The sequence below is a fragment of the Budorcas taxicolor genome, chromosome 5, assembly GCF_023091745.1.
Source record: "Budorcas taxicolor isolate Tak-1 chromosome 5, Takin1.1, whole genome shotgun sequence".
Lineage (NCBI taxonomy): Eukaryota > Metazoa > Chordata > Mammalia > Artiodactyla > Bovidae > Budorcas > Budorcas taxicolor.
Genome location: NC_068914.1, coordinates 72,980,237 through 72,997,632, shown reverse-complemented (window position 1 = coordinate 72,997,632; position 17,396 = coordinate 72,980,237). Strand labels below are relative to the sequence as shown.

The 17,396-nt window shown below is 40.2% G+C and overlaps 1 protein-coding gene across 1 annotated transcript in view; it reads left to right on the top strand.

Moving 5' to 3' along the window:
* The window catches only part of SCN8A (sodium voltage-gated channel alpha subunit 8), a 122,893-nt gene that overhangs the window by 25,321 nt on the left and 80,176 nt on the right, over nucleotides 1-17,396 (top strand). The window contains exons 2-5 of the mRNA XM_052640752.1: nucleotides 4,111-4,229; nucleotides 6,028-6,117; nucleotides 6,965-7,093; nucleotides 8,888-8,979. Coding sequence (XP_052496712.1) covers nucleotides 4,111-4,229; nucleotides 6,028-6,117; nucleotides 6,965-7,093; nucleotides 8,888-8,979 — 430 coding nt within the window. The remainder of the gene's footprint in view (nucleotides 1-4,110; nucleotides 4,230-6,027; nucleotides 6,118-6,964; nucleotides 7,094-8,887; nucleotides 8,980-17,396) is intronic.

The window sequence follows — 17,396 nt, the reverse complement described above, 5'->3', positions numbered from 1 at the left end:
GTCAGAATTTCAACCCTTTTAAGACTGGATACTATCCATCATATGGATATGTACCACATTTTGTTTATGTTTTTGTCCGTTGATGGGTTGTTTCCACTTTTGCAGTATTTTGATGCTTTTATGAACATCCATGTGTACGTTTTTGTGTGAACCTGTTTTCAGTTCTCCTGGGTGTGTATAGCTAGGAGTGGAATTGCTAGGTCGTATGGTATCTCAGTGTTTAACTTTTGAGGAACTGTCAGCTGTTTTCCAAAGTGGCTGAACCATTTTCCATTCCTACCAATAATATATGAGAGTTCCAGTTTCTTTATATTCTTGCCAACATTTGTTATTTTCCATGTTCTTTTAAAAAAGTATTACCATTCTAATGGGTGTAAAGTCGTATCTCATTGTGGTTTTATTTGCATTTCTCTAATGACTAATAATATTGAGTGTCTTTTCATGTGCTTATTAGCTGTTTGTATGTCTGCTTTGTAGAAATGTCTGTTCAGATCCTTGCCCATTTTTAACTTGAATTGTTTGTCTCTTTACTGAGTTGTAGGTGTTTTTGTAATCTAGTCTGGCTGCAAAACCCTTACTAGATACACGATTTGCAAATATTTTCACCCATTCTTTGGGGTGTCTTCTCACTTTCTGAGTAGTGTCATTTGTTGCACAGAAATTTTCAATTTTGATGAAGTTCAATTTAATCTGTGTTTGCCTTGGTTGCTTGTGCTTTCGGTGTCCCATCTATGACACTGTTGCCTAATCCAAAGGTAAAAAGATTTACACCTATGTTTTCTTCACTGAGTTTTATAGTTTTAACCTTTTACATTTAGGTTTTTTATCCATTTTGAGTTAATTTTCACATCAGGTGTGAAACAGAGGTTCAGATTCATTCTTTTGCATCTGTTTGTCCCACCACCATTTATTGAAGACTGTTCTTGCCCCTTTGGGTTGTCTTGGCACGCTTGTCAAAAATCAGTTGACTGTAGATGTGTGGGTTTATTTCTGGACTCTCAATTCTATCCTACTGATGTGTTTGGCTAATCTTATGTTAGCACCAGTTTTGATTATTATAGCTTTGTTGTAAGATTTAAAATGCACAAGTGTGAGTCCTCAACTTTGTTCTTATTTTGCAAGATTGTAATTTGGTTCCCTTAAATTTCTATACAGATCTTAGGATCATCTTGTTAATTTCCACCAAAAAAGGCAGTTGAAATTTTGAGAGATTGCACTGAACCATAGCAATATTAAGCCTTGCAGTCCATGAGCATCAGATGTCTTTCCATTTATTTACTTTTTTCCCCCTTTCTTTTACTAGTGTTTTATAGTTTTCAGTGTATAACTCTTACACTTCTTCTGTTAAATTTATTCCTGTGTGGTTTTTTTTTGATACTCTTATAAATGGCATATTAATTTCATTTGCAGATTGTTTTCTGCTGGTGTATAGAAATGTAACCATATTTATATGTTGCTTTTATGTCTTAGAACCTTGCTGAACTTGTTAATGAGCTCTGTTTTGTGTTTATGGTTTCCTCGGGGTTTTCCATAGAAGAACTTATTTCATCTGCAATTAGAAATAGTTTTACTTGCTTAATTGCCTTGTCTATAACATCTAGTACAGTGCTGAATGAAAGAGATAATAGTGGACTCTTCGTCTTATTCCTGGTCTTAAGGAGAAAGTTTTTAGTCTTTTAACATTAAATATGATGTTAGCTGTGGATTTTTCATAGATGCCCTTTATCAGGTTAGGGACGTTCTGTTCTATTACTAGTTTGCTGTGTATTTTACTATGAAAGAATTTTGGATTTTGTCAAGTGCTTTTTATGCATCTTTTGTGATGATCATGCAGTAATTGTCCTTCATTTTATTAATATGTTGTATTACATTGATTGGCTTTCATGTGTTAAATTACCTATGTATTTCTGGGATAAATCCCATTTGGTGGTGTGTAATCCTTTTTTTATATGCTGCCAGATACTGTTTGCTGGTATTTTGTTGAGGTTTTTGTGTCTATATTCATAAAGGATATTAGTCTATAGTTTTCTTTTCTTTAAATGTCTCTCTCTGGTTTTGTATCAAGGCAATACTGGCCTTACAGAATGAGTTGGGAAGTGTGCCCTTTTCTCCTATTTTTTGGAAGAATTTATGAAGGACTGATATTAATTCTTTAAACGTTTGGTGGAACTCATCAGAGAAGCCATCTGGCCCTGGGTTTTTCTTTGTGGGGGTTCACTTTTTTAATGCAGGGTGCAGAAGAGTATTTATAGTATAGTTGAAGGGAGGGTAAGGGAGGGAGAGAAGAGTCTTTTTAAGGCTTTATCTGTGTGTTTATATTAATACAGAAAAGTTTTAAAAAGATACATAAGAAAAGATGATACACAAGCAATGGTCATCATTGAGTAATGAGGTGGAACTTATCTTCTGTTCCTTTTTTTATGATTGTGAACATGTACTACTTTAAATTAACCAACAAAGCGAAAACAAAAGCCTACTTAAAGGGGCCAGCATTTGACCACGCGCTTCTTCACCTGCTCGGTTAGATGCCAGGGCTGTGTGCTGGCCACTGACCTGTGTCCGCAGGACCTCAGTCTAGCAGACCCTGAATCTCCAGCTCCGCCGTTTGCTGCTTGCCCTCTCTTTAAACCTCCAGCAACACTGAATTACTTATCAATTCCCAGGAAGCACTCCCAGTTCTGTGCTACTGTGCCTTTGTAATCCTACACTGTTCCCTTTCCTTGCTAACCCTTCCCCCTTTATCTGCCCAATTAATCTCTGCTAATTGGCACTTATCCTTTAAAACCCCTTCCAAATGTTTAGTAACCTGTCTTTGTGAACACCTCCCCGCTCACTCCCCTCCCTTGAATTGCCCATCCAATGGGAAAGTAAAAATCTCTCTCTTCTGCTGCCTCTCATACATTACGTATATTTTTGTTATTGAATTTTATGTTTATTATTACTAGTTCACATATATGTCTTCCCTAAAAGTACAATTTTATTCAGTCTTGTATCCAAGAAGCTTAGCACAATGCTTGGCACAAAACAGGTGCTCCAAAATATTTGAATTGAATTCATGCAATAGGAAGAGGCATCTGAGTAGGATGGGCAATGAGAGCCAAGGCCAAGGTTTGAATTACTATAACCTGTTCTGGTTTTGCACGAAAGGAGGATTCATGCTAGGAATGTAGTTGAATGAATTTGGCAAGGCTGATAATGGAGGTTCTTAAAAGCTAAATAGAGTAGACTCTGTAGGTAAATATCGACAAGGTGAATAACTCCTCTCACCTCCTTGAGCCTTTGCTCAAATCTCTCCCCTCAGTAGGCTTACCCTGATCACCTGAGAGGGATGGACCGAGAGGTTGGGGTTGGTAGGTGCAACTGCTACATTTAGAATGGACGAACAACAAGGTCCTGATGTATAGCACAGGGAGCAACATTGAGTCTCCTGGGATAAACCACACTGGAAAAGAATGTGTATATGTGTATAAGTGAGTCACCTTGCTGCTACAGCAGAGGCTGGCATAACATTTCAATTAAAAAACAAAACATTCACCCATCCTCTGACCCCTGCACTCTCGAGTTGCCTTTCCCTAATCTTCCTCCTTTTCCCACAGCACCTAACACATTTGATATAATTTACTTACTCATTAGGTTTTTTATTTATTGTCTGTCTCCCGTCTTAGAACATAAGCTCCTCTCACTAGGGTGGCCTTGTCCACCGATCCTTCCCAAGCACCTGGAACATTGCCTGGCACATAGTTGGCACTCAGTAATTCTTTGTTGAGTGAATGAATCCTAAATTAATAAACTTCAGAATCTTGTCCAGAGCAGGCACAGATAGCTTAGGTATAGTTGACACGGCTTGTTTCTGAAAGAAAAGTCTGATATTTAAAACTGCCAAGATAGTGTCATCTGTTTGTAATGTAATCTGGAGCAGTGCAGGGGAGGGAGGTAAGGGAAAGCGGCTTCTCTTGCCTTAGTATATTGCCTTAAGGTTTCTGGCCTTAGACACCAAGTTGGGAAGTAAAACATGGGTCCATTTGAGTTAATTTCTTGCCTAGAAAAATGTTATTTCATGTGGTGATTAATTGCTGTGCTTTAATAATTTTTCTCTTTCTTTCTCCACAGACCTTTGTAGTATTAAACAGAGGGAAAACTCTCTTCAGATTTAGTGCCACGCCTGCCTTGTACATTTTAAGTCCTTTTAACCTGATAAGAAGAATAGCTATTAAAATTTTGATACATTCATATCCTTTTCTGCAAATGTGGAGTGAGTGCAGCCGTTGTGTGGTCGCTGGTATGTGTTTCTGAATGTCCACCACCTAATTGTATATTAACTATTTTATCAGTGGTGTAGCTGACTATTCCTCCAGTCAGAACTTCTGCTAAAGCCTTAGCTGAGCTTCAGCAGATTCTTTTTTCTTAGGATGATATCATGGGAATCTGGAATTTTGTGAGTATCATTAAGAGGGACAAGTTAAGATGGTAGCTTTACTGATGTCTTAATTTTTAAAGCACTCAGACTTTAGTAATTTCATAACAAGTTATATTATTCAGCTTTTTTATATATTAAAGCCCAATTAGAATTTTTGAAAAGCTACTATAAATAATTGAGCAAGTATTTTAGAGATCTGCTTTGATTTCTTAAACCACAAGTTTAGGAAGTAAGATAATCTCTAAGATTAAATGGCCTCTTTGGTGCACAGGTTTGTATCTAGATTGCAGGATTGATATGAATTTTTTATGTATATTTTTGCTCCCCTTAAAAGAAAATGCCAATTTACTCATGTGGCTTGACTTTGTATCTCATTAATATAGGAGAGCATATGACAGATGAAAAATTACGTGATGGGTTTAGCAACTTCACTTAGTAACTTTAAACCTTCATGGTTGGTATTTAATTTGACGGTACTTAGTCCCATGCTTCAGAGTTTTGTATCCTCCAAGTAGGATGAAGAAACTAGCAGTTGCTGCTTCATAAACAGGTTTGTTAATCTTTTGCACCTTTTATTTCTGTTAAGAATTTAGCAGCCTGATCTGGAATTTGTGAGTTTTACAAGCAACATAGTTCTGAAACCTAAAGGTTTATAAGAAAATAAATAATTCGCAATGGACTCTTTCCTTTTCTTGTTGGATCAGAGGATGATGTTTTTTTCTATTCTAACCAGAACATGTTATTATTCCCTGAAGAAAAATCCAGCTGTGGGAAGAAAAAATCCAGCTGTAAGAAGTGTTCTTCCTTTTTAAAACTCCACTAATAGAATGAAGGTAGTGAATGCCACTAGCAAGAGAGAGTGAATTAGTGACAAATGAGATATGACTTCTGTGCAGTTTAAGTAACTCATATTGATCTAAAGCAGTTTAGTTCTTCTCAGTAAACAAGAACATGGAGAAGGAAATGGCAACCCACTCCAGAATTCTTGCGTGGAAAATTCCATGGACAGAGGAGCCTGGTGGGCTACAGTCCATGGGGTCATAAGAATTGGTTTCCCAAACTTGACAGATTCTGCAGACATTAACCGTTGCCTTGCCCTGCAAGGACACAGCCCTGTGAAGGGCTATGGAAAAAAAGTAAGCTGTTAAATACATGAACATTTCCAAATAATTGGTAATACAAGATAATTAACAATAAATGACTCTTCAATAACATAGATAAGATTTAATTTGTTTTTCTCATCCGATGACTTTGGCATCTGGCAGACTGCAAGATTTCTGGTTGTTGGGCAAAAAGGTATTTAGAGGCATAAAAGGTAAGAAGGAGAAATATTTATCCAAAAGGAGAACAGTGACAGCCCTTTGGAAAAAGCGGGGCCACCCTGCTGCACCCACTCCCGTTCTCTGGCCGGGTGTGGGTACATGCGCTGGCGCTCATACGGTTTATAGTGGCAGCCAGTTTTCATTATCACCTTGCCGTCTCCTCCTCTGTGCTCTGTCTCCTCTCAGGTCACTGATTTTAATTCTCATGATACTTAATGTGAAATGTATTTGCTTCCTGAGGATGGAAGCAGGCCGGAGTTTGCATATTCTCCCTTGACTCTTTTCTACAGTGTTTAGCATGATCATTATGTGCACTATTTTGACCAACTGTGTGTTCATGACTTTTAGTAACCCTCCCGACTGGTCGAAGAATGTGGAGTAAGTAGTCATGTATTTATTTTTCTGCTCGCTTGTTTTAAATATCTCTACTTACTGCATCTTGCACCGCACAGCTTATCCATCAAGGAAGAAAATCATTTGCCTACTTTTCATGTGACAGAGATGGATGAGGATACATGTGGAATTTAGGAAATATCAGACATCAACTCTGGAAATTATTATTTCTAGGTTATTACCCATTTTTTTATTTCACTGAGTGGGTGAGGATACATCTGCAATTTAAGAAGTAAGTATCCTTAGAAATCAACTCTGGAAATTATTGTTTCCGGATTATTGCCCATGTTTTATTTCACGGAGTGGGTGAGGATACATGTGGAATTGAAGAAATATCCTTAGAAATCAACTCTACGAAGGGAAAGGCTGCCGTGGAAGTGACGACTCACCACCTCTGCCCTTTCCTGTGGTAGCCTGTGTTAGCCAAAGCTTTGACTGGCCCATCACCATCTTCTACTCTCAATTCCTGAGGATACTGCCTTTTTCTCCAGCTTTAGCTTTCCTTTTCTTGTTGACTTGTTTCAAGTGAAAATTAGCTCTGGGGCCTCCTTTCCTGGTTCAGAATGATCGCGTGGTAGGTGGCCATACAGAGCTATCCCTTTGTGATGCCCTTCAGGACCCAGTGCCACATTGCAGCTTTCTTGGTTTGTACATTTCAGTAATTGTCATTAGATGCCTCCCTTTCTCTTCCTCGCTTCCTTTCTGCTGCATCAGTTGTGTCCTTCCTGTTTTGTCTCTGTTAGTGAGGCTGCATGTCGGCAACTGCTCTCTTAGAAGGCTCATTTAAAGTTCCTGTTAAGAAATTGCCTCAAGCTATCCATTTCTTTGACAGGTACACGTTCACAGGGATTTATACATTTGAATCACTAGTGAAAATCATTGCAAGAGGTTTCTGCATAGATGGCTTTACCTTTTTACGGGATCCATGGAACTGGTTAGATTTCAGTGTCATCATGATGGCGTAAGTTCTCTGCTTACTTTATTGGTGTTCTGGGTGTGTGTGGTTGTACTCTTGGGTGTGTCTGTATGACAGTGTAAGTGTGAGTTTATGGGCTTAGTTGTGTGAGGAATTAAAGGATAACCATGTAAAGTGGTATGCCATGTGTCTGATTCTTTCTTATGAAGGCCTCTTGGGGTTCAGGCAGTGACAGTGTGTGCATATGGGAGAGGATGAGCAGATGGGAGCAAAAGTAAGAAGTGATTTTCTCTTGCAACTCCCTTATATTTTGTTTCCCCCATAACACTAACCAGGGTGTACACAGTTATCACTAGGAGGCCTTGGTGAATACTTCATATTTTTTAGGTGTAAACCTTAGGCTGGAACTCAGTTTCCTGGGTATATTATGCTACATGTAATTTCTTGAGGCTGTCCAGATGTTGCAGAATTCAGAGCACATTTTAGAGTCAAAACATAAGCCAAGTATCCAGTCTGCTCACTTCCTAAAGAATTGCTGACCAGAGCTTCAAACTATTATTACTTGGGAGCAGTGTAACCCCACATTGGCATGCTAGCTGCTCTATGTAATTAGTGTTGTTTTAACAATGAAAATGTGTCTCTTCAGGAAACTTAGATGGTGACAGAAGAAGTGTAGCAGACTTTATTTGTATTTTCATGTTGGGGAAAGTGTTTCGTGGGTTGGTAGGGGGTGAAGGTATAGTGTAGATTGTGTGTGTGTTTGTATGTGTGCACGCAGATACGTGAGAGATTGAGTGCATTTGTATATGTTTGGGTCTGAGCATCTGATACAAAGATGTATTTCAACTATAAAGTCTGAATGGATGATATACACTGAACATTTGAAACTGGAACTTTGACTTTCTGTTATATTAAGAAAATTTCTAGCTTTCCAGCGTTATGAATACACACTGGTGTTTATTTAAAATGTAAGTGTCCTTGCTAGGCACAGAGCTGGTGATTAAATGAACACTTAACAGAATATTGGCTCTGATCCCATGATCTGGTTTTTCCTGTATGTCACAAGCTAAAACTTCATATGTAGGCATGACTGCAATGATATGCAGACAACTCTTGGATAAGTCATATATGCAGAGATTTAGGCATTTTTTCCACTGTCAACTAGGAAGTTATTTTAATGTAGATTTATTTATATGGGGCTCCTGCTGCAGAAATCTGTCTCCTTTTCCTAAGAAATTGTTCACAAAACTTGGAGACATAAGCCTTTGAATACCTCCTGGCCTTCCTTTTAACTGGAAAAAGAGAATGGACTAAGAGTAGTCATTCTGATTGGGATCTGCACATCGTGATGCTGCGTGAGAAAGCCCCAGGAGCCTTCTGGTGGTATCACTTCTTTCAAATACACTTTGGATTTCTCCTTGCCCAACTGAAAAAAAATAAAATGTGTTCCTTAAATGCTTGTATTTGAAACTTTTCTTTTTCAAGGAAAAAAATGAAATCATATCTTACTTATAAGACCCTTTCTTACCCCTATTCTCAAACCCTCGCCCAGTGGTACCATTACAAGTTAACTTTGGTTTGATTCTGCAGGTATATAACAGAGTTTGTAAACCTAGGCAATGTTTCAGCTCTGCGCACTTTCAGGGTTCTGAGGGCTTTGAAAACTATTTCGGTAATCCCAGGTAAGATGGCCCGGGGTTGGTGTTAGGTGTTGGGTTAGGGCCCTGACGTGACGTATTGTACTTTTTGTTTTGTTGTGGTTTCGTTTTTTTTCCTTTGGTGTTTGTGTTTGTGTCCGTGTTTGTCATTTGTGTCTGTGCGTGACCTCCCTTACTACAGATATGTGACAGAGTTTGTGGACCTGGGCAATGTCTCAGCGCTGAGAACATTCAGGGTTCTCCGAGCTTTGAAAACTATCTCTGTAATTCCAGGTGAGAAAATTTAAACACCAGACTGACTTTGCCTCATCTCCTCTTCTCTCCTCCATTGGCTCTGTCCACCACATCCTGAAGCAGCGTCAGCACAGCTGAGATGGCCTTGCATTTCGCATGCTTTTCCCAGGAGATGTTCTCTGGAATGGCTCTTTGGTCCTTAAGCCAAAGTTGCTCTGACAGTGCTTGCCAGGCATGCAACCCCCATTCCATCCATGCTCTGAAAAAGCACGTGCTTAAGAGTCACTTGGATCTTAAGATACCTGAAAAAATTGTCACGGAGCTAGCTGTCTGTTTGAATATGAATCGTTTGGTTCCTGGCCTCGTGGAATTACAGTAATTTTAACATTCACCATCATTCCATTGCTTGTGATTTCTAGGCTTCCTGTCGCATGGTTTGCTGATGGGATGTTATTCAAAGAATTGCACTTGTACTGTTACTGTGTTAATGGAATTATTTAATCACAGAGGAGCCCTTACCCCATTGACTAGTCCAGTGTTCCAGACAAATTTAAGAGCCTTGGTGTTAGTGACCTGAACTTTAATAATCACTGTATATCACATACTGTTACTGTCTAATTCACTAGAATAAGAACCAGTAGATATCTATTACATATATATTCAGAGACCATTCTCAGACATAAATCCCAATGAAAGCTTATTTGGGTGCCATTAAAAAAAAAAAGTCAAAGGTAAGATAAGATACATCTAAGCACATGGGCAAACAAACATGTACAGAAACTTTACAAGGAAAAAAAAAGTAATCGGGCTAGTTGAGAGGTAGTTGATTGACAGTCTTTACATTTTTTGCCTCTTTCTTGATTCTGATTGAGAATGGTTCTTAACCTTTTGAAGGTTTTGTATCCTTTTGAGAACCAGGTGAAATTTCACAGGCTCCGCCTTCCCAGCAAAGCCCATTGATGCCCCCCACCCCAAGGTTGAGATCTATTAATTTAATTCAAATCCTTGCTGCCCAGTAATAACTGTTTTTCAGAAGACCAGTCTTGAAATCTGGAAGGAAAGATATTTTAGTTAGTAGACTAGCTAACATGGCAGAAACATGGCAGAAGTCTAGACTGTGTTGTCGCTGGTTGGACTTCGGTTGTATTCGGGAGTTTTTAGGGAAGGAAGACTCCCAAGAGGCCAGGCTTTCCACTGCAGTTTCGTGGAAACAAACATGAAGAACAGAGGCATCCTGTTCCAGGCATCGCATGGCTCTTCTTGTGGCTGCACCAAAAATACTCCTGTTTTCTCCTTTTCAGCGTTGTCTAGATAGCAAATGCAGAGAGAGGGAAGTACAGAGGTAGGATTCTGCTGACTGAAAACCTCAGGGAGGTTAATCTCAGTTTCTCCATTTACAGACTTGGGCCATGAAGTGGGCCCGTAAAGTACGGCCCTGTTGAGAATGGATTACTTTAGTTTTAGCAATGGTAGCTTACTTCTTGTCAACCAGAGGCTAGATGTCAGTGGAGTATATTCTTTCTTTTTTTTTTTAAGATTTTTTTTCATATGAACCATCTTCAAGGTCTTTATTGTGTTTGTTCCAGTGTTGCCTCTGTTTTATGGGTTGGTTTTTTTGGCAGCCAGGCATGTATGATCTTAGCTCCTCGACCAGGGATCGAACTCACACCCCACACACGGGAAGGCAAAGTCCCAAGCACTGGATCATCAGGGAAGTCCCCTAGAGTATATTCTTATTGGCAAAAAACTATAACCGAGACTTATCAAAGTTTAGTTCTTAGCCATTTTATTAATAAATCCATTTAACAGAAAATCCAGCTCCGTCTCTAGGCACCTTTATGAAGCTTGTTGATGGCAGCCTAACCTTTAAGCAGTCCTTGACTTTTTTTTTCCTGTTTGTAAGACATCTATGCCACTAAGTCTTCACTGTCATTTCCTTTGGTCTCTTTCCTCCTCTGGCCTCTTTTAAATATGATGCCGAGTTTTCTGCTCACTTCCCCCAGTGTACTCCACAAGGCATCTGTCCCTTTATGTTCTTGTGATCTCAAAACTTCTCTTCCAGAACTAAATTGGAAAGCTGTGCTCTCCTCACTAACTAGGGCAGCAGATGCTATCTCTGCTCCAGCTCTTAGCCTCTGTCTCTGCTGTGTGATTAACTTCTGACCACAGCATTTCTGCAAGATAACTCTGACTGATGTCACGTTATTATCCTTAATGTTCTAGTTTTATAGGTATATATTAATGTCTAGTTTTACACTCTGTATTATAAATATATATCTATAAACACAGTGCCTGGCCTGTAATAGCCCTCTCTAAATGATTTTAGCAGTAGCAATTAAAAAAGAAGAAACCTACACCCAAAGAAAGAGTTTGTGTGAAGATTTAGATACCAACTTCACAGTTTAAAATAAAGTATTGGATTCCTATTTCTAGAAGCACCTCCTAGTTGAGCTGGCTTTGGGAGGTTTTTGACAATAACTTTAAGGGATAATAAAGTCAATGATATTGTCAATTCTTAAAGTGTGACTTTTATCCCAAGTTCTTTTACTCTTGATTCTACTTGTGGAGAGCTGTTGCCCTGTGCCTACCTGCCTGTTACCAGGTCTCCTTCTGCGGTGGGAATACCAGTCTGAGTCAGTGGACCTGAGCCATCTCTTGATTGGAAATCTGAGTCATTTTGACTCTGCTGTCACAGAGTAGGGCCATAGCTCCCTCTGAATAAAAGCCACTGCTTTGCGTACCAAGTTTTCTCATAGGCCACTTCAGTGGAATTGTTACTTTCTTTGCCTACTCCTGCTCCCACTTTGACTGTATGTAGGCTTTTGCCGAAGCTGCCAAAAACAGAAGGGAGATCTACCGCAGAACTGACAGGGGCCTGTAAGATCTCGCGGAGTTCTCAACTCCCTTTCTGAGCGTTTTCCTCTCCTAGAGCACTTACCCTGCTCACCTGGGCTGATGTTGGTAGATGGTCTGGGTGTGTCACGGCAGCCAGGACTTCCTGAAGATTGGAGAGTCCAGCCTTTTATACAGGATGCTTCAGTGTAGACCCTTCTTGTGGCTTAGAAAAGATTAAACTCGCATTCTGATCCTCTTTATTTGCTAACTCAAGACTTGGATACCTATCATTCATGATTTCCCTTTGCTTCAGAGGACTCGACTTGAAGAATGGTGCCACGCAAACTGTGCTAAAGGGATCAGTTACAGGAAAAGACCCTTTAAATTTTTCTTTTGGTCTGGAACTTGCCAGATTCAACTTGACATTGAAGTATTCTGTATAGAAAGCTGTATGTCTTAAACCTTTGTTTTTACTTTGTATTTATCTGGGTACAAAAAGGAACTTCTGAGTGACTGTCAGAAGTTTCATCCTCTGTGTGCTTTGGCCACGTGCCACGGGACTGACATGCCCCTAAGATAGGGTGGACATCTTAAAGCAGCTGTCTTGGAGTTTCCTTAGAGAATAGCACTTAACTGGCGTAAATAAAACTGGTTGGGAGGGCCTCGCTGTTGGTCCATTTTCATTTCCATCATCATTGAAATGGCTTCTGAAAGCACTCCTTCTGTTCGCCATTTTGCTCTCTTTAGAGCTAGAATTTCTAGATTATTTTTCTCTTGGGTTTGATGTTTCTCTGCTTTCATTTCTTTTACCTTCTCTGTCTCTTTACCTGTGGTATCAGATACAAAGCAGGGGAAATGAGAGGTCCTTCTCCCTCCCACCCCAGTATTCGCAAAGAAAGCATTTTTTTAAAATGTCCCCATTATGAATGTAGCAATTTCTACTGCATAGTGAAGGGGGATAGAATGCATTTTAAGACTGCATTGGGACTCGTTGTTTCTTTTAAAATACTCTGGTTATCAATCCAGTAGCTTTTTTATGTTTCTCCTTTTTCCACATTGTTTCTCCGGGTAGACAGCTGAAGTGTACCGCCATCGTCCTGAGCGGAACACCAAGGGTTCATGGCATCTCCCTGCCCCACCACTGGGCGCTAGTTTCATTGTGGTCAGACTGTGTGATATGAATCTATCTGGTCTTGAGTAAAGAAATCTAGGGCCCCCAAGTCTCTCGCACGTTACTCTTGATCTAAAGAACCTCTAATAGCTATCATTGGGAGGACAGAATCTGCAGCAGAGAAGCTGACTGGGCGCAACTGTACCCCAGGACTTGTCTGGACGAGCCAGACTGTGGGACTGAGGAGCCATTCCTTCACTATTGTGAGGGCTGCATGCTAACGGCTGTTGAGGCCTGTTCCGATGTTCATTTTGTAGGAGGCATAGCTCATGTGGCTTCAAACCCGTAAGATTTCTCAACCTGAGTCACAAACCAGGAGAGATAAATTGACTATTTATAATCTGGCATCAGCCTGGTGGAAAATCTTGATCCCAGTATGCACAGCTGATTTCTCTGGATTCAGCACGTAAGCAGGCTTTGTTCATTTATTCAAGGGATCGCTGGGCATCAGGAAATGAGACAGGAGTTTCAGAGGTGCCTTTGGACATAGGGTGGAATAAAATTCTGTGGTAGCAGCTTCCCTTGCTTCTCAGAGTTCTTTAAGTGTCCCACTTCCTGTGTGGTAGCTGACCTTTCTGTACACTAGGTCCAGCTGCCTTTCCTTGTTCTGTAGTAAATATATTAACTGTTTCTGCTCAGACACATCCCAGTGCTAGTTAATGTTAGCCTTTTCCAAGAGTTCTCACTGTCCAGCTTGCCCCCTGTGGCTTCTGTTGCACACTCTGTTGTGTAGGAGTCACATGAAGGAGCATTCTGCCCTGTTTTGGATAGTCGGTTTTCTTGCTTGCTCTGGTATGTGGTATTGTGAACCAGCAGAGGAAGTAGACAGCTTATCCTTAAAGCCAGAGCAGTGGTATTCTCCAGTCCTTCATGCATTGGGTCAAGAATTCTGCCAGCAACTTCTTACCTTTTGTGGCCTGTGTTGCTGGTTGCAGGGGTAGCACTTTTGCTTGGCTGCATTAACTAGTATGTGGCAGCCACTGCTAGCCAGACTATGAAGGTTAAGCTTAAGAAAAGCATTGAGGGCGTCCTCTCCTTAAATTGGCCTTGATGTCTGCAGATATGGTCGTTTGCAGTTATCAACTCTTATGGAAGGAAGACGAGTCTTGGCTGATGCCTGAGTGAATACAGCGACTGTTTACATTGAATGTTGCTGAGTCATTGTGTGCTTACCTTCACTACAGACATCAAGCTAATCACCTTTCTTCTTCCTCTGCCTCCCTCTGGTTTTCTCCTAACAATCTGGATGAGAATCTTAGAGAATAAACTTTTTGGATGGCCATTCTGTTATTTAGTGATCAGTTTTGTTTAAGTAAGATTTGTTCCTTTGTGGCCCTGTGAATACCATTTCCAACTTAAGTTTTTATTTTAAACTTCTTGAAAGCTGAAAGAACTTCGCCAAGTTGTTGATCAGACCTCAAAGCAGAACACTTGAAAAATATTTTTTAGCCTTCTGGACTCATGTTTACAGATTTCGTCAGCAGTGGCCTCTGGTTTATGGAGAACAGATGTTGAACCAGCTGATTGTGAGTGTTCAGGTCCATCCCCAGAAAAGGAGTTCCATGTAGGGTTGGTGTCTTAGTTGAACATCTCTGGTTGAAAGTAGAAAGATACAAGCATCCTTCAAGGACATCCTTCATGGAATGTTTGGGGGCTTCTGGAAGCCAGTGAGACCAGAACACAGAGCCAGCAAGCCCCAGACACCAAGGACTACCTTGTCTTCATATTTCTCTTCTTGCATCTGTTTCCTTTTTCTGTGTATAGGCATACTGCCTTTACTTCTCAGACATATCCTAATATAACAATAGAATATGGCTACCACCTAGCTCCCACATTTATTTATTATCATTCCCACCACTTGAAAGGCTACTGGACTCTCTCTTGCCCCATTCCAAATTCCTGGAATTCAGGATCTAGATTTAGGTCAGATGTCCACCCTGACATCTAACTTCTAAGAGAAGGTCACTTCCTGCAAACAAAGCTGCTGGGAGCCTGGCCTTATGGAATAGAAGATGGTTTGAGCTCACTGCCTGGAATTTCCTGTTGTATGGGGCTTGGAACTGTCCAGAAAGTTCCCAGCCAAGGAAAATCAGATTAGACTTATGCTCAAATTATATGTTTTTAAAAGTGAATTAATGTCACAGATGCATTGGTTTGACTGTTTTAAAGTTTTATCCTCTTGTTACTGATACAGATGACAGCTAACAACTCAGTTCATGAAAATAGAAGTAAAAAGTGGCTTGAAACCGTCATCAAATGTTTAGATAGGTGATTGAGCCATTCAAGAGAGATTGCTGTATGAGCTCTTCATAAAGAAGGCAAGAGAAGAAACTTTACAGCCATTCTTCAGTAACCTATTAACTACTCTTTTTTTATTATTTTTTATTGATGTAGAGTTGAATTACAATGTTGTGTTAATTACTGATGTAAAGCAAAAGTGACTCAGGTATACATATATATACATTCTTTTTATGTTCTTTTCCATTCCGATTTGTCAACTACTCTTTAAAAAAAAAAAATCACTCTTTTTGAAAACATAACTGTGTCATTTTAAGGACCTAGAATTGAGTTATTGACCCAATATACACCTGCTTCAACTCAACCAAATGTAGCGAAGGACTTCTCTGTTCCTTAGCAACTTACTGAAATAAGTTCCATAACACGGGGACAATTTTTCCTTCTCTATAGCTGCCTCTTATTTTATACCACCAAAACCTTCTTAACTAACTGCTTGATAGTGATACACGGTTTCCCAGAACTTTAGGAATAAAAGATTGAAACTCCAACCACTTCAAATCGCAAACAAATATCTCTACCCTACTTTTAAAGGCTTTTAGCTCCTCCACTGCCCACTGCCAGGTGGTCTTATGTTTATCCATGTCCGGTGTATGAGAAAATGAGACTGGGAGGTGACCTTAAGTTTGTTCCAAAACACAGTGCATCTTACATAGAGGCTGAGCCAGGACCAGAATTCCTGCTTTCTGATTCCTGCCTTGTGCTCTTTCTGCTCAGTCCTGTGAGCAGAAGGAATCAGGCTTGAAATGCGTTATGTGCTGGAGCCCAGGCCAGCTCTCCCTGATCCCTTTGGTGGCCACAGCCTCCAGGAGAGGCCCACTCTGTGAGAAAGCACAGGCCTTTGCACACTGTCAGCTCTCTACAGTCTAACTCTTGGCTCTTTTTACTTTAATTTATCTTCCGTGTCTTTCAGGATATCTGTGTAAGATAAAGGAAAACTTCATATTCATTTACTCTTCCAACAAAGAACTTAAAAATAGATTAGTTGTATGGCCAAGACCACCACAACATTGTAAAGCGATTATCCTCCAATTAAATACACACACGCGCGTAGTAAGTGCCTGCTTTGTGCCAGGTCTTGTGCTAAGCACAGCATCCATTACCACTCTCAGGCTTAACTTTGACAATTCTAGGTGGTTACTTGCAAAATACAGCAAAAGAAGAGTCATGTCCACACCTCCCATGAGATCACCATCATACAAGGTTAGCCACTCAGTGATATTATCGCAGTCATATCTCTTGGAGGAGGGCAACATATGAATAACAGTGACAGCTAACAAGATATAAGTACCTGGGGGCGTACTTGGGATTTAATATTCATTACCTTATTCAAGCCTCACAACAAGCCAACGAGATCGGTACTGTCAATACCTTTTTACAGATAGGTAAACTGAGGTTCAAACAAAAGTGGTTAACATTTGAGTTATTTACTGTGTGCCAGGTACTGTGCTAAGGGTTTATATTAGTCACACTTATTTAAGCCTCACAACAGCCCTATGATACTTCACTATAAGTATCCCCATTTTAGGGATGAAAACACAGATCCCAAAAGGTTAGGTATATTGCTCAGGTCACACAAGTAAGTGGTATAATTTGATTAAGATTAGTAATTATCTACCCAGACTCATACTTTAGAGCCAGGATTAGGATTTCTGTAGAATTTCACTGGATATTCTTGCTTTCAGAAGTAACTTAGGGAAAGCCCCCTCTTGAGACCTGTGCGTCAAGGCTCTGTGTCTGCCTCTGTCCGTCCTGGTGTTTCGGCACCCGGGAGTCCTCAGTGCTCCCCTTGGCCACGTCTTACAGGTCGCTGGTGTGTGGACATGCCCAGGAGAGCCACGTGTAGACTCAGTCTCGACCCAAACGTCATGAACCCACAACCATACTTTGCTTTGTCTCCCGTCACTGATCTCTCCCGTGCAGTTAAGAAATCTGCCTGCAGATTTACATTTGAAACAGTGGCTTGCCTTTAAGCCGCCAATTCGAGTGGGTTATATGTTTGTTTTTTTTTAATCTAGGACAGAAAAAAGGTCAGGACATATAGGGAACAGGACATATGTGATGCAGAAAACGTGTAATTTTTAGTGAAAAGACAAACCACAAATACTGAATTGATAATAATTAACCTTTTCAATCGGAGAAGGCAATGGCACCC